Raw genomic sequence first — 22,772 nt, 5'->3', positions numbered from 1 at the left:
ACATGCTGCTTACATCTACCAGATTTTCTCTTAATGGCTGCGTTATTTACAAGGTACAGTTGTAACTACATTTTGGGATATTTTAAGAAAGAAGACTGATAAAATGCTAAAATGATTACTAATCATGCAAAATGTTTTTTTTTTTTTTTATAAATGTACTGTACATATGCTCTGGTTTCTCTTCAGATCGCATAAATCTTTCGCCTTTTAAATGTACTCTACATCCTGTTTTGTTTTATTTTTGTTTTTATTTTGTTTTGATTCTATTCTTGTTTTATTTTACGTTGGAATGCTGGAAAGAGAAATGCATTAATATGACAGACCTTAGATTTATCTCTGTACACAGAGCCAGTGGCCTGTTTCAAGAATGCCAGGGGACGCCTGGGTGGCTCAGTGAGTTAGGCATCCAACTCCGGATTTCTGCTCAGGTCATGATCTCACGGTTTGTGGGATCTAACCCTGAGTCAGGCTTTGAGCTGACAGTTTGGAGCCTACTTGGGATTCTCTCTCTTCCACTCTCTTTGCCCCTCTCCCATTTGCTTCCTCTAACTAAACAAACAAACAAACATTAAAGAATGTCTAAATCATCATTTATTTCATCCATAAGCATTGCTATGTTAAAATTCTCACTCTGACTAGGTAGATTAGGGCTAAGAACACGTTTTTCCTTCATCTTCATCCCAATGTCTTATTTAATTTTTTAAGTTTATTGAAAGTAATCATTGGACTATAATGTGAAATAGTGAGGACGGTCAATTTTGAATTTCAAAGAAAACTAGAATATAATTTATATTTAAACATTTAATAATGAGAATTTTTAACCAAAAAGTGACTTTGTTTTAATGTGAGTTACTTACAAATTTGAATCTATGCTTTAGTAACGTCTGGCTTTCTTTCCTCAGGGATTTCAAGGCAAGACTGGCCCTCCAGGACCAGGGGGTGTCGTTGGACCACAGGTATGTCCCTTTACTTTATTTCTCTAAGAAGATTTATTTTCCTATTTATATTTTCATCTTTTCTATGCTGTATAAAATCTGCCCATTTTATTATGATTCAAAATGTTGTACTTTATGTTTTATATAGCAGATTTAAATGCATGCCACTGGCCTATCTCAAGTAAACTTTAGCAAACTTTGCTTAGCTGAAGTGATTATTTCAGTTAGATGCATAGAGAAAAGAGAATGAAGCAAATAATGAAAATTCAGTCAGAAAATTCACAATGAAGTTAACATAAAAGCCTGACCATGGTACTACCTACTAACACTACCAAAATGCTTTATTAGAAAGGCCAACCATAATATTTTCCTAGAATTTCAAATTACAAAATGACTTCAGATTTCTGAGTATAAATTAGATTTAGATGTATAATATATTACAAATATAAATCTTTGAGCACAACTTTTTTCCCCTAAAACTGTAATATTTGTCATTATTACATGTTTCTTAATATTTTTGTCTTTGTAATGATTTCCATCAATGATAAAATATTAGTTTGTAATCTTTGAATATGTCTAAACAATGACAAAGACGAATAGCTTTTTCGACATAGGTGGCAGAAAGAGTCCCAATGATTGATGCAGTATACTGAATCATGGAATAATTTGTGGGAATAGAAAATATTTATTCTGACAAAGTGGTATTGAATGGACAGAACATATTTAGTTTATTCAGCTGGAATTTTACCCCTGCTATAGCAAAAGAGCAAGAGCAGTTGAATAAGTGTTTTAGTTATTTAATTGCATTAAGTGGCTTTTTCTCAGCCTATAATTCGTTCTTAGCACTTTATGCATCCACACACACACACTCACACACAAGCATGCACATCCAAATACATATGGAACTAAAGAAACAAAAAACTGCATCATCTTTCTAGGAATATGTGTGACAGAAGCAAAAATGAAGAATTCTTGGATTGGCTAATCATTTAATTCCAAAGATGAATCCCAAAAAAAAGGGAAATGCTGTTTGTTCTTTTATAAAGAAAATGTAGGGGCGCCTGGGTGGCGCAGTCGGTTAAGCGTCCGACTTCAGCCAGGTCACGATCTCACGGTCCGTGAGTTCGAGCCCCGCGTCGGGCTCTGGGCTGATGGCTCAGAGCCTGGAGCCTGTTTCCGATTCTGTGTCCCCCTCTCTCTCTGCCCCTCGCCTGTTCATGCTCTGTCTCTCTCTGTCCCAAAAATAAATAAACGTTGAAAAAAAAAATTAAAAAAAAAAAAAAGAAAATGTAGTATGCATTATTTTTTTTGCATACTTTTTTGTATGTGTGCTGACAAGCTCTTAACTGCTTACCAGGTTTAGTTAAAAAAAATACTCCCTCAATAATTACCTTCAAAATATCTTATTTTTTCCACTGCAAGCAGCTTCATGGCAATTTTCTGTGAAAAACTATAACTGAAAGAATTATTCCTTTTACATTAAATAAATGAAGTTAAAATCCAACTAGAATTTAGACATCAAGGGGCTTCCCTGAATATTTCAGGACCTTATACCTTTTGGAAATTCATCTCTGCCTAATGTAGACATCTGGCTTCTGAGATCTTTGTTGTTGTTGTTCCTCCCTACTTTAAGGCATAAAAGTATCAGGTGTTTTGTTGAGGATGCATTTTCATTGAGTTAGTTTTCTTCACTGGTTCTTTTAAGAGAGAAAATCCAATGTCCTATTTCAATAGCCTAATTTTTATATTAGGACAGAGGAAGTGATTTACTAGGAACTATATTGATTGCAATATTTAATATTCACTCCATTTTTTGTAGTCATGTTGCTCATTTTTGTCTCAATAGTGATAGCCATTAAATTAGGATCAATTTTACATTGCTTACTATTGAAATTCCAGTGATCAGATATTCAAGAACAGTTCCTTTCCGGGGGAGTATTTGCACATTAACGATAAATTGAGGACTTTAAGTAATACATAATAAAAGAATTTAAACCTAGAAATTTACACTCAAAGTTGAGGCAGATATGCTCTGTATCCAAGACCAGAGGCAAAGAATCTGTTGCATTTTTAGAAAAATAACAGAGAATGATAATGCGTAAACAACTTCAACAACACATGCCGCTGTTTAACAACCTTGGCATCTGGAAACTTTCTCTTTATATGCCTTTAACTTAAATCCTTCATTTTGCTTTATTCTAAGTGGAGATAGAGAGCAACTGGTCACCATTCTCTATTTACACTTGAAAGCTCATTAAACTTTAGCACCACCAAACAGCACCACTCAGGGTACACATAAATGACCTGATATTTTTCACTTTGGCATTCTGCAGCAATTTAAGGCAGCGGGCTATTTGTTATAGCTTTTGGCCGGGAGGAACTGCCAGCCCAAACTCACAGCCTTCAGGATCTCCCTGCTACATTCCCTAGATTTTGTCAAATGAATATAGATTAACTGTAGGGAGGTCTCCAGTCATGGAAATTCCAAGGAGAACTACTTTGGTTGTTTGGTTTCCAGGGGACCCAGGCTTCTTATTGAGCAGTGAGTGATTCATTGAGTAGCTACCCCTGTGGTACCAATGCCTCTTCTACTCCTAAACTCATTGATATCTTATATAAAAAAAGAGGGAATGGGATGAAACTGTAGTTAAAAACTGTGGTTTTAACTGGCATCATTCTGAAGCAATTCTGATATTAAACAAAGAAAATAGCTTTTTGAGTTTACCTATGTATGTCCCTTGTACACTCAGATCCAAGGACAACACTTACTCTTTTCAGACTCCTCCTGGATCCGTGCTGCTCTTATATGTTTTGTAGGACATTATGAAAATAAATGAGAATAATAAACTATTGTAAAAGGGAGTAATACTTATTTGGGGTTTATGTTATCCTTATGAAAAACAAAAGCACAATCTAATGAGGTTTTGCTTTCCAATTTAGGGACCAACGGGTGAGACTGGTCCAATCGGTGAACGAGGACATCCTGGCCCTCCCGGCCCTCCTGGTGAGCAAGGTCTTCCTGGTGCTGCAGGAAAAGAAGGTGCAAAGGTATGACATGCTTACGGAATTTTCTTGGCTAAAAACATCCATTTACTTTCCACTGTAGCTTTTCATCACTTGTCCATAGGGTCTCTAACTGTTAGCACAGTGTTTCAATGGATCAGAAAGATGTATCAGTAAAATATTTAGTTATTGTACTTCAAGGTGTGACTGAACAATAACATAAGACCACTTAGCATCACTTACATAAAGCCATCCATGTATGTACATTCTTTTTTTTTTTAATGTTTATATTTATTTTTGAGGCAGAGAGAGAGCATGAGCAGGGGAGGGGCAGAGAGAGAGGGAGACACAGAATCCGAAGCAGGCTCCAGGCTCTGAGCTGTCAGCACACAGCCTGATGCGGGTCTCAAACCCATGAACCATGAGATCATGACCTGAGCCAAAGTCAGACGCTCAACTGACTGAGCCACCCAGGCGCCCCTGTACATTCTTAAATATGATTAGTTCATTATAATGTATGTGGCATTCCACACAATATTCTCATTATTGAATAACATTTAGGCCTTACTTCCAGGTTAGACATAATAACAATTTTGCTTATAGAAACCTGTAGAAATTATTCTCCGTGACTAATGTGTACTATATTCTTTAGGGTGACCCTGGTCCTCAAGGTATCTCAGGGAAAGACGGACCAGCAGGACTGCGTGGTTTCCCAGGTGAAAGAGGTCTTCCTGGAGCTCAGGTATAATCAGCATATAGATAAAGCATCTGAATGAGATTGCTTATTGAAACATTTTTCTCAGGACTTGACTAAGTAAAGATTCATGAGTAATGAAGGGGAAATATGTAAGCATAAGCATTGATTATCATAATATATATAGCAATATATATTTGTGTCTAAAAACACTTCTTAACATCTTCATTTTAGAAATCCTACCTCCCCTATTTATATTCAATTCACATCGATTCATTTTCTTTGTTTTTATTCTCATTTCCCAGGGTGCACCTGGACTGAAAGGAGGGGAAGGTCCCCAGGGCCCACCAGGGCCAGTTGTAAGTATGATTATAATAAATAGCCATGCTACCCTTGGTTGCAAATTATGGCTCTTCTTTCATTACTCTCATGCTGTGATCCCACAGTGTGTGGGAGAGAAAATAAACACACGTCAATCAAATCAGTCAATGCCTGGTTTCTACTAATTGCATGCGCTAATGAGTGCAGACACAGAAGAGTTTAGACGATTGGAAATATTTACTCCACCGCTGCTGTCAGGAGGTAAAAGGAGCTAACTTGCTTCATAAATGCCCAAGGAAATAAATCATAATTTGTCTTATTGTGAGTACTTGATGAGACTTGAATTTTGTCAATGCTTTTAAAAAGCAGGTTAATGTAACCTTATGAAATAACCGGAAAATGAGAAAATATCAGATTGTTACTTCACCTTTTCTTTTTTGAGATATAGATCAATCCCTCTGAAAGCAATTGAATACAGTCTTCATTTTCTCCCATGAATTCACCTTTGTTCTTACCTTTTCTCAGAAAGGTTACCAGTAATAGCCAAATTGCCAATTTTAGTGGCCTCATCTCATTCTCTATTTTATTTCACCAGTCTGAAAAGCTGGAAGTGGCTTTAAATCCTCTCTCAACTTTCTAGTACAAAATGTTAAAGTCATATTAGTGCCCCCTCCAATGTTTTTTTAAGGCGTCCCTTTTCTTTATTTCCTCTGCTACCACCTTTGTCCAGACTCTTTCCTGTCTCTCCTTGCTTAATAGTGTCTTCATTCATGCCTTTGACTCCATCCCTTTAGCCTCTGCAGTTTTGCCCATTGGTTCTAGAATTACCGGTACACTGTGCCATTCCTCCGCTTTAATGCCTCTCATGGTCCCGTGCCACCTTCAGAAACAGACTCCTTAGCATGACCAAGTCATCCTCATGGCTTGGTGCCAGTCACCGTAGCTTATTTTATTTGCCTTATTGACTACATCTAATTCTACCCAATTTAATGCACTGAACTTCTTGCTTCTCAAACTACCATGATCTTTTACACTTTGCAGAGAGTATACTATTTACTTTTCCCCTTCTTACAGAAGACCCCATTTTCCCTTTTCTACTTGACAAAAATTCTACTTATCTACAAAGATCAAGCTTAAATGTTAAATCTCTATGTGGTCATCTCTAGACACTTTACTTCCATTTCATTTTTTGGTGAAATTTTTTTCACCCGTAGTGCTCTTTGTTATGGTTTGTGTTTCACAAATTACTTTGGAATATAACCGGTTGTCTCTCTCATTAGAATGTGAGTTTCTGTATTTTAGTACATTCACAGCATGGTGTCTGACAGACAGTAATCATTCCATATCTACCTATTTGAGTTGTCAGAAAGCCTTATATTGGAGTGAAGTGTATATAGCATAACTAATACTGAGAACATGGCATTTTTCCTTTGGCTGATTGATTAACATATTTAAGCTGAAGATCACATAAATGTCATATTACAGTGATTAAGGTAGGTATGGACATATTGTAAAGATTTTTTCAAAAGAAAAATAAGTATTTCAATAACTATATTTGACCTTCTATATGTGCAAAAATATGTAGAACACTTAAAATATCCTGATAAGTAAGTGCTGGTAGCACTAGCAGGAACAAAAGTTGAACACAACAGAAGTTTTTATTTGAGCATAGAATCTTCAAAATGCTCAGCACAATGCAATCCATTTAATCAGAATTTCATATTCTAAACTGATTTTATTTTAGAATATATATATATTTTTAAGATCAAGTTATTGTATCTGTGAAACCTGAATCACCATTACAAGAATTAAATTGTTTAGTTTTAGGGCCCAAATAATGCTATCTAGGTGTTTGGAAAAGTTAATATCCATTATTTGTATTTGTATTTGCATAGTATACACAAGAGATATACTTTAATGGACTGTTAATCAACAAGCATTTGCATATATAATTATATATTAAATATGATATAAAAATCTAATATTTATTTAGTCAGCTTTAACACCATTTATTTGGCAATACTACCTACTTCCTTATATACAATTAAGTTCGATAGAACATATCCCTTTAAGTGACCTTAAGGTAAACCCTTTCGAAAAGAAACACACCAGCCTCTAAACAGCACTGCAAGACAGTCAATGATTAGATGCCTAATGGCATACAAACAATAAACATTAATTCTGCAAGGTTGGGAGGCAGAGAAGAGAAAGCAGCAAAAAAGGTCATGCAGGAGGTGGCCCTTGAACTTGGCTTCACAGAGTGCAGAAGCTTGAAAGATCATTTAAGAGTGAGAAAAAAAAAAAAAAGATAAGGCATTAGGGGATATCCGATCTTATTAAAGCGAGTGCTTTGAGAGGAAGGACTAAAATTTGATAAATTCTTGCTAGGATCCAGGCACTCTGCTACATATTTACATAATTTAAAGCTAGAGCAGATATATAATATGGCATATGATTATTGAAGTTCTAAAGTCGTAAGTTGAAGTAATTTGAAGTTTTGAAGGTTTTGGAGCAAGTGGAGTAAAAAAATACAGTCTTTTGGAGTAAAAAAAATAAATTTTAGGGAAAATATCATTGTGTATAATATAGAACATAAATGGGAGAGACTCGAGCATGAAAGCTGTGATCAATGTCATAATATGAGTGAGCCAGTGACAACGCCAGTGGGAAGTCGAAGGACAGTGCGGATGTCACAAAAACACTGGGATGGCAGGAGAGGATTTATTACTAAGATTGGATGTGGGCAGTGAGGAAAGATGAAAGCTGAGTGATACCTTAAGCTTGTGTCCTTGTGGGAATGACAGCTTAGTGTTGCCTTCCATTCCCAGAGCAATTTTACCTGGTCAGGATCAACAACAACAAAGACCACGACAACAAAGACTTTCACATGGAAACCCAAAACCTCTCAGCAGTCACAAGAGATTTTAAAAGGCTTTATATTTTGCTAATAGAAATGTTCCACAGATGCTCACTGTGAGTTCAGTTATTTTGAATTAACACCTTTTCCCATAATAAATTCACATATCTAATTCTGTATCCATCATCCAATGAAAATTCTTCATCAAGAGGAACCACTAAAGACATCATTCATATTTATTAGTTTCTTATGCTATTTCTATAATTGCTATAAAATGTACTAAAGAGGTTCATGATGATGACTTCTAGTTCGTAATAAGTTTTAACCAAGCCTTGTTTACTCTATCTAAAACAATTTTTTGCATGTGAAATTTGATTGGAAAAGTTTTTATTCCAAATGAAAAGACTAAAAGAAAAAAGGTTGGGTGCCTAGGTGGCTCAGTCGGTTGAGCATCTGACTGTTAATTTGGGCTCAGGTCATGATCTCACATTTCATAAGATTGAGTCCCTCATCGTGCTCTGCGCTGACAGCACAGAGCCTGCTTAGGATTCTCTCTCTCTCCCTCTCTCTCTGCCCCTCCCCATTCTCAAAAATAAATAAATAAACATTTTTTAAAAAAGAAAGAAAACTGTTGATTTTCTAGATGTAAATCATATTTTAGCCAGAAAATTTATTCATGTTAATTCTTATTTTTTGTGGTTCAAGACTTTTTATAGTGTTAGGTTGCAACTGATAGTGAACACAAGGAATCAGGAGTGGTGACTGATTTATCAGGAAAGATCACAAGTTCTATTTTGCAATGTTGATCAACGGGTGACATCAACATATCAGAGGAAAATATCTGGTCATTTGGTGAGAGACAGCCAAATTCTAAGTCATAAGGGATGAAGGGGTAAAAATAACCTGTAGAATTTCTTGACTCTATAATAGATAGTTCTGAGTTTTTATCAATCTCATACTAACTTTGCCTTTGAGATTTTGACCATGTCATGGTAAATGCAGGACTGAAATTCATAAGAATGGAGAAGGATGGGATTTTGCAGTTATTCATATTAAAGAAAAAAAATATTAACGTGATGAATTCTCTGTGGGAAAGAAGGTGGATAACGAATGTGAAGGGTAAAGGAAATAAAAAAGGGCAGTGAAGCAATGTTAAAAGTGTTTATTCTTGGGGACGCCTAGGTGGCTCAGTCGGTTGAGTGTCTGACTTCAGCTCAGGTCATGATCTCACGGTTTGTGAGTCTGAGCTGTCAGCACAGAGCCTGGAGCCTGTTTCAGATTCTGTGTCTCCCTGTCTCTCTATCCCTCTCCCGCTTGCACTCAGTCTGTCTCTCTTTCAAAAATAAATATTAAAACAAAAGTGTTTATTCTTTCAAACCTTAATGCTAGGAACTTTATAAATTTTATTTGATTTGATTCTTGCTACCTCAGTAGATATTATCATTACATTTTTAAAGGCAAAAAGTCAGAGGTTTAGAGAAGGTAAACAACTTATCCATGTTCATGGTCCTTTGGAGATAAAAAGCCAAAAAGCCTTTGGAGACATTACACAGACTCATTTCCAGATAAGTATGCCTCTCACTCTGCAAGCATTTGCTTAATTAAGTGTTCTCTTTCTCTATCTCTCTCTCTCTACCTCTCTGTACCTTTCCACCTCTCTCCACTTCTCTCTGTCAGTTGCATTTTCCCAAGTCTTCCTGACCCTTCTCCACTGCTGTGAATAATTTTGTTCAAAGGAAGAAAGTTACAGGAGTTAACATCAGAGCTAACTGGCTTTAGTATTCCTTTATGTGGTCTTTATAACTAATTTGAATGAATGTGAGATCAAACTGCTTAACCAGACGTACAGTTTGAATACTTAATGATTATAGATGTTTTCCGTATTCCATTGTATCTTTAGCTTATTAATCCTATAATGCAATTTTTAAGGAGCCTAGGTGTGCTGTGTATTTCTGGATTACGAGAGAAATAAATTCCCTCATTGCACAGGATATTGATGAACTAAAACTAAAAGCCTTAAGTAGGGGTTTTATTAATTAACAGTTCTTGCTCACAGTGAGATTTTTAAGCTTCGTACATGTCACAATTTTGTACCTTATGCACTATATTTTTTATGTATTCTAATCCATACAAAGCAAAATATAATATTTAATAGCCAGCCATCCAACCTTGTGTCCATATGTTTATTTATAAATATTTTTGACATTCAGTCTCTTTATTCATAATCCATTCAGTCAGAAATACAGTCTGGGTTATCTTTGTCACATTGCTATGATATTCTACAGAAGCGGGCTTACTGAACTCTGAAAGGTCTAGCTGTGATGTCATTGGCTTATGCTTGGAGGAACTACGATGTGTAGAGTTTTATCAACCAAAGGGATCTGTTTGAGGATATGAGAGATTGCTTGATGCAGGGCCCTCGTTATGAATATCCTTAGAAGAAATCTCTTACTACTCCTAGCTTTAGAAATCTTTGTAATTTCTTTAGCAGTTAGCTAGCTTCCCCATCCCCTTTTAACTTATGAATTGTGAAACTGATTTCTCTTTTGGCTTTGACTTACAGAAATCATAGGGTCAAAATTTAGGAACTTTCCAAATTCAGTTCTATCAAAAAAGTACATGTGATATGCTTTAATATTATCTATACTATTTTATTATAATTAATTTTTTAAGTGTTGGACAGGACCCATTGAATTGATTTCATAACCCATCAGTAGATTATGGCCTGAAGTTGGGAAGGACATTTGTCTATAGTATGCATTTTTAGATTACTAATATTGTTGGTTCTATCTTTTGCCATAAAAGGCTACTGTCTTATCTATTTTTTTGCCTATTTCTTTTTCTTTGTCTTTTTATTTATATTTTCTTAAATTTTATGTCTTCTTTGTAAACTGCTATACATCTTTTCTTATGGAAAAACTATAATTAAATATCTGAATACATTAGCCAGTCTATTAAGCTAAAATTATACAGATTCATTAAATAGATATTTCCTGCAAATAGCTTATGGTATACTGAAGAAGACAGATATGAAGTAGATAAAACAACATAATAAATAATAAGTAATTTCTTAAAATATAGAATAAAGAAGACAAGATGAGAACAATGATTTTTCCATGTTCTAATTGTAGCTATAAATAAAAATCAGTTTTATATATGGAAAGCAAATTTTCTAAAGGTTGTGCTACCAGAAGTGATAATATATTAAGAAACAGTTTTTAGTGTTCCCACTTAAGATAAACAAAATGATCCCAACAGGTGCTGTGACTTTGGGCTTTTAAAGTTTGGCAAAAACCAACCGCTCACTGTATGCATGATGTTGTACACAAGAGTTGATAATAGATGTCAGTCAAAGCACAAGCATGTTTTCTGATCTCAGGGGGTTTACTTACTAAGTGGATGTCTTGATGAACACACACAAAGCAGAAAGCAACCAAGGACTGAGTGGCAAGGGAGGAAGGCAGTGAAGAATTTTTCTTACATGTTGAACATAAACTTGAGTAAACATTTTAATTTGTGTAAATACACAATATATAAACATACTTATGCAAGTAAATTCTCAGATTGTACCTACCACTTATATTTTCACAAAAGAAAATCAAGGAAAGTGTATTCCCTAAACAAACTCTCTTGTGTATATGTTTTTTTCTGATATGGAACCACCTCCTTACCAATAGTTATTTCGCTAGAAATAAGAAGATTAAAACAGAATAGTGCATTTAATAAAAGGCTTACATTCTTACAACCACATTTTTCCCCCTGAGAATGGTTGCAGTTAATGTGGAGATAGTATATATGAGAAGGGGCCAGACGTATAGCTTATAAAGGTGAATGTCCAAGATTTCAAAATTGTGCCATCCATACTTTCCTATGATTTCTATTTCATGACTATCTGCTGATAATTCTGACTCTCCTTTTCCTCTTTGTGTGCTTTTATTTTTTCTTGTCATCTCTTTCTTAGGAGTTTGCATGTGTTTCCTATCATAATTCTTATTTTTGTCTAATTTTTTTTCTACACCCAATTCCAGAGAATTTTCTTTTCACTGGCTTTTACCTAGTCCTCAATCAAAGGAATAGATAAATTCTTAAAAGGATTATACCTACTGATTAATTCATCATATACCATACTTTTTGAGATAGAGCGCATTTTCTCTATTGGAATCCAGGTTTATTATAATAGGTTTATTATATAGGTTTATTATAGTTTATAATAATAGGTTATTATGACATCCAATCAGGGATGACCAAAGGATAGAGATAGTAGGGATTAAAGGCCAAAGACTGAGATATTGTAAGATTTTGACTTAATCATTTAGTATTTATGCTTTATATTCTGGTAATGCTTGATATTTTATCTGAATTTTTGGCTTTATGATCTACAACATGTGTAATCTGGGGAGTTTGGGGGTTCCTCAAACTCATTTTGCCGTGAAGGTCAAGTTTGCCTTAAAAGAAAGGGCATATTTTTTTCCTCCTTCTACTTGAATTATTCTAGTTTGTAAAAACTTGTGTTCATGCTTTAAATAAAAAAGGGTGGAAAAAATCTCTACCCTTATTTTAACAGTGTTACCTTAGATGTACCATATAACCTGGATCTTAGTTTTCTCTTCTTATAAAACTCCTCTCTAGTGGGCTGCCTTTTAACTGGATCCTGATGAGATCATTTCTCTGTTTACCACATTTGTTTACTTTACAAACGTTCTTCAGAATATGAAACACCCAGTGAAAATAACAGGAAATGCTTATCTGGATGTTCTCCTGTGTCTGAACAGTTAGAGGAATAACCACTGTTCTCTTTGCTCCAAGAACATAAACTGATACTATTGCTTCTTGTTTTATTTTCATTGTAAAGTTTAGGGGAAAGGGCTGCAGAAGAGGATTGGCTAACATAAAGTTAAAGAAAGGTAACTAAATCGAGAAATGTAAAATTCTCCCTTTTAAAAGCAGCTAAATGTTCACCTTTCAACTGAAAACATGTGACCTGTAGTGATTAATATTTACTATTAAAATCAGAATATTTTATGATATTATGGTTATTATAATTCATGCAAGTCAACATATTCTATTGCCTTTGCTTTTGTACAGCAAAGAAAACAATAAAAAAAAAAGACAACTACTGAATGCCTTTGGAAAACTTTTAATTTGCCATGTTCCCATTGCTATGGAAATAATGAAGTGGGAAAATGATATTTTTATAGTTTTAGCCCTTTTTTGGTGAGTTATTTCCATTTAGCCCTTTTTTTGTGAGTTATTTCCATTTAAGCAATTTTGATGTGTTAAATATTCACCATTGATGTAAAACATGAGTATACAAACAGTTTAAATTAGGATTAAAGATATTATTCTGCAGAAAAATCTCTACCATTCTTCCAATAGTATAACCTTAAATATATCATATAAAATTCTGGACCTTAGTTTTTTGTTTTTTTTTTCCCTATTGAATTTTACCACTATGCTCTTTTGAGATTGCATATCTATTTTTGAAATATATAGATGTTCATGGACAGTTCTCTTAAGATCTGTTGCATTTATACCTTAGGACAGACATTGCTCAAAGAAACTTAGAGGTATCACCACATGAAGCATCACAAAAACCTGAAGGCAAACTGTTTCTGTCCCCATTTTATTGGTGAGAAATGTGAGCCATTGAGTGCTTGGTCAGTTTGCTCAAGATGGGAATGTTAGTGGCTCCATTTCTGGAAAGGAACAAGATCACATATACAACTGACACATTTATTTACTTAGGGTCTGCTATGTTCCAGTAACTGTTCAAAGTTCTGGAGGTCAGTGAAAAAAATAAGCAAAAATCCTACCTTTGTGGAGCTGATCACTTATCAATTTCATCTATGTTGAAACCCAAATGCATTTGTTTTAAATGGAAAATTTTATTTATCTGACAATTATAAAGCCCTCTGTTCCTTACCTAAGCTGGTTAAAGAGCTATGTAATAATTTCTATCACTATAAATGTCTACCCTTTATGGAAAAAAATGCATTTGCAACGTTTCTCAAGGGCTGATACCTACCCTAATACATTTTGTATTCCCAGTCAGTGTCAGAAGAATGCAGATTCTAACTATGTGTTTGTGGAATGTGTAAATAGGTTCTCTTTTTAATATTGGTTTTACATTTTTTTTGATGAGATTTCTCCAATGATTCAGTTGGGACTAAGCGATTCATAAGGCTTATTCTTTTAAAAGTTGGTCTGGGAATATTTTTAAAAGATTTGCAAGTTTGTAAGACCATTTGCTTAATAGGTAGGTATCATCAGAGATTTTCACTATTCATTTACAGATGTATAAAACAAAATCATTGCAGAGCATGCTGTTATTAGAAATATCTAGACTTATAGAATGTTTGAAATAACTAATGGAAAAGGAAATCACAGTTGTACTTTAAGGCACAAATATACATCCAGATAGTCTCTTCTTATTGTTTTCATCTACTGTTTCAAAGTTAATGATCTGTGACAAGATCATGAAGCAATATTTTACCTGCAGGAAAGTAATGTGTTTTTATTGTTAATTTTAATGCAGGTTCTACAAGCAAGATGGCAATCTGAAATTTAATCTTATGAATGCTCCAAGGGAGTAATTAAAATAGTTAAGCTTCACCATAAAAAATAGCATATAATATCTACAAACTGTACACATTGTCATTGATCCAAATCAGCATTCTTTCTTGACTTGATGTACATGAACATTTTATTTGATTAATGTTAAATATTAAAGACTTTGGTAGAAAATTAGTAAGCATTCTTTTCTTAAGTAAGGCTAATCATTATTTTCATATAGCTTCTTGGCATAATGTATCCAGTTAAGGAAATACATATTTCTCTTAATTGTAATACCACATTTTCTAGATAAAATATATATTCAATTGATTCTCTCTTTCCTGCAAATTTGGGAAATTTCTATTGACTACACATAAAAACATTTAGATCCTAATTTTTTTTAAGTTAATTTATTTATTTTGAGAGAGACAGAGATACAGCGCAAGTAGGAGAGGGGCAGAGAGAGGGAAACAGAAGATCCAAAGCAGGATCTGTGATGACAGGAGAGAGCCCAATGCAGGGCTGGAACTCATTAACTGTGAGATCATGACCTGAGCTGAAGTCAGACGCTTAAGTGACTGAGCCACCCAGGTGCCCCTAGACCCTAAATTTTCAACATATCTATTATGTTCATATATTTTATGGAAAGACCAGTGCATATCTCTAATTCTATTATCATGTTCTTAAATTTATTGCTGTTACTTATAATTATTTGATGCATACAGTAAATATTTTCTGCTTTGGAAGTATTGATGAAGAAATCATAGGGATATTTACAGAACAAAATTCAGTATGCCAAATGGTGCGTTTATTCCTTCAGAAAATAATGGTAGAAAGCCTAGCATACTATGGTAAGTTGTGCAAGAAACATTTAGAAGGATGTGTCATGCTTTAAATTCTCAGAATAGTACAACCTTTAGAAAAGACAGTTGTCATCCTGTGCCTAAAGAATGGCTAGAATTTTTAAACAGTACAGGAAAAGACCAAAGACTTTCCAAGGTAGAAGGTAAGTGTGACCAACCATTCAGAGGCAACAGCAGGCATATTGTATTAGAGGGACAGTGAAATCTATGATATATTAGGAGAAAATAATTTACACATTACAATACTAAAATCTAAAGTAAAAAAATTCTGAGTATGTGTATATGAGTATTTGGGCGGGGGGAGATCAAGGATAAATACATTCTCAAAAAGATACATTAATCCAAATTGCTTATAGAGTTCTGTACATAAGAAGGAATAGTTAGCTTTTAAATATCAAAGGTGGAACATAATGAAAAAGTCCCACACATGTGTTGAATAATTCTCCAAACTAAAAACAATTCTTTGGTTTTGAAAGTTAAATAAAAAACAAAAACAAAAACAAAAAAAAAGCTTGTAAGTAACAGTGACAAGAAGCAAAGATTCTAATGATTAAGAAAGTTTAAATGAACTATATGAATGACAGAGAATGACTATTAAGATGAATGACATAAGCATTGCCATATTCTTTGAAGTTTTCTCATTTTAGAGGATGTTCAATGAATATGAGCTCATTCTGGTAGAAGTGGTCTTAAATGGCTCTTTCTCCTATTTATTAAGATTTAGCACAGTATGTTTGAATTATAGTGGTACAAACAATCAAGGATTCTTTTTTTTCTTTTCTAACACTATTTATGAAGTACTCAGTACTTAGGAAGATCTTTGTGTGGATTATAGCACATCAGGCCCTTACGGTATTTATCTGAAAAATAAGCAAACTATATTGGAATTAAATTATATTGCATATACGGAGTAAATAACACAATAATTGGTTAATAGGCTCGATAACTGGAAAATAATACATTTTTAAAATATAAGTTTCTGCTTCCTAGTGAATTTCTTATCATTCTAGTCTCATGCTTGTCGACCTCAATACAGTCTAATATGATATCTTCTTTGGGTAGTCTTTCAACATTTGGGGGTTTAATGTCAAACAGAATTAAAGAGAAAGATTTCATGGCCTGACAAATCAAAATTGCATCTCTTTTTGTACAGTCAATTACAAATAAAATATCTCAGCACTTAAATTGGATGCTTAGATTTTGATAACACTAATGAGTAGTAATCCTTTTCTGAGATTTTACAAGTAAAATGTTAAAGCAGAAATGCAATGCAGTCATGTGGTCTGCACCAGTGTTTCAGATAAGTAGAGACCTATCTTTAGGGAGTCACATTATATACTGTCTTCTGGTGATATTTTTCTATTACAAAAAAAAAAAAGCGCTTTATCTTTCTCTCTTTGTAATTCAAAGAACACCTTTGTATTTCTCTCAGTTTCATGGTCCTTGTTCTTATTCCTCTTGTTCTTCTCCTCACTCTTCCTTTCCTCCACCTACTTCTCTCTCTGTCTCTCTCTGTTTCTCTCTCTTCTCTCCTCCTCCTCTCTGTCTCTGTTTCTCTCTCTCTGCTCCTCCCTCCTTTCCCTACCTCTCTCTCCCTCCCTCCTCCTTGCCCTCAACCTTATTCTCCAGACTTTGCTTCTGACCTCCTTCTCTCTAATAAGTAGAGACAAATCTTTATATTCCTTTCACTTTTAGAGCAGTACCTCTTGAATGCAAAAATACTTAGAGGACTCTACTCTTATTTTTTTCTTCTGCACTGGCCTCTGAAATTATTCATCCAAAGTATGCCACCTGGTTAATACTTATGCCACTTGTGGTTGAATTTTTTTTTCATAAAATATTTTAACAGGGGCGCCTGGGTGTCTTAGTCGATTGAGTGTCCAACTCTTGATATCTGCTCAGGTCATGATTCCAGGGTCCTGGGATTGAGCCTCGTGCAGCATGGAGCCTGTTTAAGATTCTTTCTCTCTTTCCCTCTGCCCTCTGCCCCGTTCACGGTTTCTCTCTCTCTCTCTCTCTCAAAAAAAAAAAAAAAATATATATATATATATATACACACACACATACACACACACATACATATATATATATATACACATATATATGTATATATATTCTTTAATATTATTGAATTTCAAAAACATTTTTACAGAGGCTAAATGTTTATTGTCTAAAAAACTGCAAATTTCCTTTGTAATTGTTTCTTCTTTAGTATTTGAAATATGTAATTGGTGAAAATTTAATTTTCAAACAACTCTTGATTAATTATTATGCAATATGAGGAACAATTTCTGGGTTTGTTTTTAAATATATACTTATTATAGCTCAAAAATGTCACTTTTTGTTTATATCAAGCTTAAATTTCATGATTTCTTTCACCATATTTTTGGAGTTTCTCCAAATTATTTGTCTCCTAAATTTAAGATACCCTGTAATTAAAAAATCTACAGCAGTGGTTCAAATAGTCCTATAACAAACAAACAAAAAATTAAAGACAAAATCACTTTTTCTAGTGGCACTCTTAAGATTATTGCCAATAATCTCAAATCTATAGTCTCTTAATTCCTTTTAATTGCTTTAGCATTCAGATACCTGGCTACATAAAAACTATTCTCTGTACCTTGTGAATTTAGCTAGAAAAAATCATATCAGGAAGTTAAGTAGTAAATATTTTTGTAATCTTTTGTAATCACTGACTATTTAGATACAATTGAATAGGCACTAAATGTAAAGAAATTCCAATTAAATAACCCTTGAGAGTCACTGATATCACCAGTAGAGAGAAACAGTGGTGGCTTTGTGGACAAAGCACAAGGAGTGCAAGGTCAGGATTTATTTTGACCAGCTACATGATTTTTCTTTTTTTTTTAAGCTTATTTATTTTGAGACAGAGACAGCACGAGTGGGGGAGGGGCAGAGAGGAGACAGAGAATCCCAAGCAGGGTCCATGCTGTCATTGGGCTCAAACCCACAAACCATGAGATCACGGCCTGAGCAGAAATCCACAGTTGGATGCTTAACCAGCTGAGCCCTCCAGGCTCCCCTTGACTAGCTACATGATTATGAGAAGGATAAATGACCCCTGAGCCACAGGGGTCTCACCTTTAAAACTGACACACTAAGGCTTCTGTCAACTCAGTGGGTTTTTTGTGAGAATAAAAATGACAAAATGAATGTGGAATGGCTTTGTAAATTGTAAAGCACTATGTCGATACAAACTGTTGTCATTATTATCACTGTTCTTGTGTTCATACGGAATTGATTCTCTACCTAATAAAATATAAATTAGAACAAAGTCAATAATTCATATTTGTATAATAAAAAGATTTCCAATTATATGGGAAGTATAATGTTAGAAAATAAATGTTAAGGTATTGTATTCTCCAGCTTTTATAAGTCATTTCTTCTATGATTTTTGAAATGATGTTATTATCTAAATATCTTAATTTTAAGGAAAACTGCTAGTAATCATATTTTCTAATATTTCACATTTAGTTCAATCACAAAAGAAAATGGCAAATTATAATTTAGCCATCCATCCAGGGATCTAATCCAAAGACAAAGTTCTTGTTATTTTTCATTAAATAAAGTTGGAAATAGTAAATAGGTTAACTTGAGCTTTACATGACTTAGTAAATATGTTTGCATTTCCTTTATTCTTTCTTTAAATAATGATTTCTTAAATGTCTTACATGTTATTTTTTAAGTTTACATATTAGGTATTTTTTAAGCAAATTAGTTGAAAATATATGGCATCTTCTTTGAAACTCAATTGGACATACCTAATTATATGAATTATACTGTCAGTGTTCATAATAAAACCCAACGATCCCTGTCAGACTCTAAGATAAATTAAGGACCTATTTTCTGGGAAAAAGTCCAATCTCTGGAATAGTGATTATCAAACTTTATTATGTAAAAAATTATATTTGTAGCCTAATGCAGTGACAATTTCTGAACTCTTTTTTAGGACTTTGAAATTATGATTCAGCAAGTTTGAGGTGAAGCCCAGAAATTGCTTTGAGAAATACTAGTCTAGAAAATGTATTCTGCCAATCCGTAATAATACAGGAGTAAATCATACAAGTTATTTATTGGATTCGTGTTTCATAAAGCATTGTGAACCATTTTGAACACTTAAATGAAAAAAAAGATACTTGTAAACATTAAAGCTTTAAAAATTAAAATTTTTATATCAATGTTTCCTAATTTCAATATCTGCGCTTAATATTGGGCTAGAAATTAATCATTCAAATAGTACAACTATTCCTATTTGAGATCTTTGAATTGTCTAAAAGTGACTTTACATTATTTACTATACTATGAGACTCTACTATTAAATAAGTGATTCTTAAGCCAGTTTCCCATCACTAATAATAAAATACCTTTTTTCCCCGTGTACTAGGGCTCACCAGGAGAACGCGGATCAGCGGGTACAGCTGGCCCAATTGGATTGCCAGGGCGTCCAGGACCCCAGGGTCCTCCTGGTCCAGCTGGAGAGAAAGGTGCTCCTGTAAGTAATTTCAAGGAGAAAATATATTATACTGCCATTCTGCACAAGTTATTACTTTTTATTCAAGGATATTAGTTCTTCATACTCCACTGCCTTCTCTCTGCATATGTGCCTGGCATATAAACACACCTCTTTTTATATTTATAATAGAGAAAATTTCAAATTCAATTAAATGAGATGACATTTTCCCACACTTTATGAAACTCTAAGACCTGTGAGGGAGTTGGATATTATGAATGTAAAAGGCTTCTGATTTTTCTCCTTTTAAAAAATAAAATTGGAGTTTTGATTAAAACTATACTTTGCTGCTTTATATTAGAAGTATGCACTTTTCACTCCTCTTGTATTACAAGTTCATATCCAATATTTCCAAAGTCTGTAAACGAAACCCATAGAAAGTGGCTGCTCTTCTCATGTAATTTGAATTTTGATCTACAGTGAATGAGATGGAAAACATTTAACCAATTATTTTATCTTATATTTATTGGATTTAAAATTTTTATTTTTAAGTGATTATGGGCTATAGTCTGTTCATTAGGCTTACGTTTCTTTGTCAAGATTTCTCTGTTTTTGTTTCTGCTTTTGATTTAATCATATAAATTTTCCTAAAAAATTCTCATCCTCCAAGATTAAAACAAACTCATTCATAAATGTGGATAAAATGGCTTTTAAAAAAAGGTCCTTGAGTGCTAGAAAATATATCCAGGGCACACCCTCATGAGGGCCGAGAGATTAAAAAGTATCCTTTGTTGAATATTAGAAAAGACCACGAATACTGAAAGCTGAGTAGAAGGAAAATGAGAGAACAGGACTTGGTCTGTTGGGCATTCATGATAATTCTTATGGATAATTACAGTGGGGTTCAAATGAAGGCGGTTGATGAAGAAGTGGGATGGGTACACGTAGAGCAACCCAAGTAAGCCATATGGCTAAAAAATAGTGGGACAGTAGGTAGAAATACAAGCAGAATTGAATGCATTGCCTCTTGTTATTATGATGCACATGTATTTATCCACAACCAATAATAAGAAAAGAATCAGTGAAGAGTGAGGAAGTTAAGGGTGTCAGAGTAGACTAGAGCTGCCAACTTTGAGCCAGTCAGAATTCGGCTGGGAATTCAGGTCTGTAATTTGTTTAGCTCATGATTTTGGCTAAGCTATTTAACCTCCCAAAACCCAGGAAAAGAAGATAAGTACAGTATTTCGTGAGGATTAGATGAAATGGTAGTTCTAAATTACTTTGTAGAATTGTGATAATAAATCTTCAGTGAGCCATCATCATCATGTTTGTGGACCAGAGTTGTCACAAAAAAGGGTGGATTATAACCAGAAAATAAATTGACTTTTGAGTAAGGAGGGGTGGATTCTGTGAATAGGGTACAGGTACAGGCTAAATACAAGATCATGCCAAGTGAAAGGACATGGGGATGAGTATCTGCTTCTATCAAAATGTTAAGGTAAGATTCAGCTGTTAATATTAGCAAAGGGGTAGAAATGATGAAATAAAGACTGCTTAAGGAGAGATGGATGATGTTTCTGGTAGTCCCGTAGACTGTGGGCCAGGAGATGCATACATAATGGAGGAAGAGTTTGTCATCTTGCAGAGTTGTAAATGAAGAATCTAAATTTAGTGTGGTGTAGAGCAATTGAAAGATTTTCTCCTGACTCCACACAGACCAGAATCAGAAGAAATAAATGGCAGGTGATTCTTGGCTAGCAATCATGTGTACTATAATGAAGGCAGGTAAGAATTAATGTGTCTTATTTATGGATACTCTCGTATAAAAGAATTGATTTTTGGAGTCCAAGCTCTAAAAGAAATCCACATTTAAGGAGAAGTATCTGAATCAGCGATGTGGTTAAAATGGTGAAGTTCCCTGTGAATAACACAGCACATTTTTGGAGTATAAATAGGTTTGAGATATTGCAATATTTGATTTAAAGGAAATAAAAGGTCTCCAAGGTGACACCAGGGGTATGTCTTCCATGATAATTGGGGAAAGTTTTGAGAAACCAGGTCATATGGAATCTAAGAAATTAATGAATCGGTTTACAAGTTAACTTTGTTTTATAGATAGTTTGCTATTTTTGTTGTCAGTAAGTAATCAACTCAAGAAATATTCCTTAAGTGGCTACTCTGGGCCACAGGCCAGAGGGATGCAATGGAATGCAAAAACAGACATAGTTCTGCCCTCACACAATTTATTGCCTGATGGGGCAATTAGATAATAAGCGAAGGACCACTAAGTACATGTATAATTAATTACAAGCTGTGGCTAGTGATATGAAGGAAAAGTCAGCTTGTAACGGAATGGAGCTGGAATCAGGGCATTTCCTTGGACAGGACACTGATGGTAGAATGTAAAAGATGAGGAGGAATTATCTAGGGGAAGGGTCCAACTAGGTAGATTCAGGCAAAGTGACAGGAGTAGCATGGAATCAGATTTAACTGAAAAAAGGTCTAGAGGGAGTTGGAATTCTAGAAAGCCAGTGCAAGGGGGAAGGCCAGATGCTGCTGGGCAGGTAGGAGGAGATAGATAATGATAGGCTGCACTAACAGCTTAGTCTATATCTTAGGAATGGTAAACAAGTAAACTGATTGAAGAATGTTGGTAAGATGATCTCATTGTCTTTCTGGTTACAGCATGGGGAATAGTTTGGAGGTGAGAATAGATGTGAGAAAAGAAAAAGGTTATTTCAGTTGTTCAAAGGAAGGCTGATAGTATCTTGGGATAAGGTGTTTGTGGTGGAGATAAACTGAAGTAAATACATTCAAGAGATAAAACAGATAAAACTTAGTCATTGTAAAGGGACAGGAGGTGGTAAGGGAAGGAGGGTAGGGAACAGGGTAACACAAAGGCAGGAGCTTAAGAATTGTGGATTCCCAGCCTCTATAACAAGAGAGCAGAGAGAACCACTGGGAACAATCAGCCATATATACCTTCTGCAAAATTGATGAAATCTTGACCTTTAGGAGATAGTTTACTTTATACTTGGAAAGAAATTTTAATGGAAAATAGATGTCATCTTCATTA

The 22,772-nt window shown here is 34.3% G+C and overlaps 1 protein-coding gene across 1 annotated transcript in view; it reads left to right on the top strand.

Moving 5' to 3' along the window:
• COL11A1 (collagen type XI alpha 1 chain) overlaps positions 1-22,772 on the top strand; it is a 212,859-nt gene that overhangs the window by 140,977 nt on the left and 49,110 nt on the right. Inside the window, exons 38-42 of the mRNA XM_032594346.1 lie at positions 903-956; positions 3,876-3,983; positions 4,591-4,680; positions 4,938-4,991; positions 19,631-19,738. Of these exons, the coding sequence (XP_032450237.1) occupies positions 903-956; positions 3,876-3,983; positions 4,591-4,680; positions 4,938-4,991; positions 19,631-19,738 (414 nt within the window). The remainder of the gene's footprint in view (positions 1-902; positions 957-3,875; positions 3,984-4,590; positions 4,681-4,937; positions 4,992-19,630; positions 19,739-22,772) is intronic.

Source organism: Lynx canadensis, chromosome C1, assembly GCF_007474595.2.
Source record: "Lynx canadensis isolate LIC74 chromosome C1, mLynCan4.pri.v2, whole genome shotgun sequence".
Lineage (NCBI taxonomy): Eukaryota > Metazoa > Chordata > Mammalia > Carnivora > Felidae > Lynx > Lynx canadensis.
This window is presented reverse-complemented; position numbering and strand designations above follow the sequence as displayed.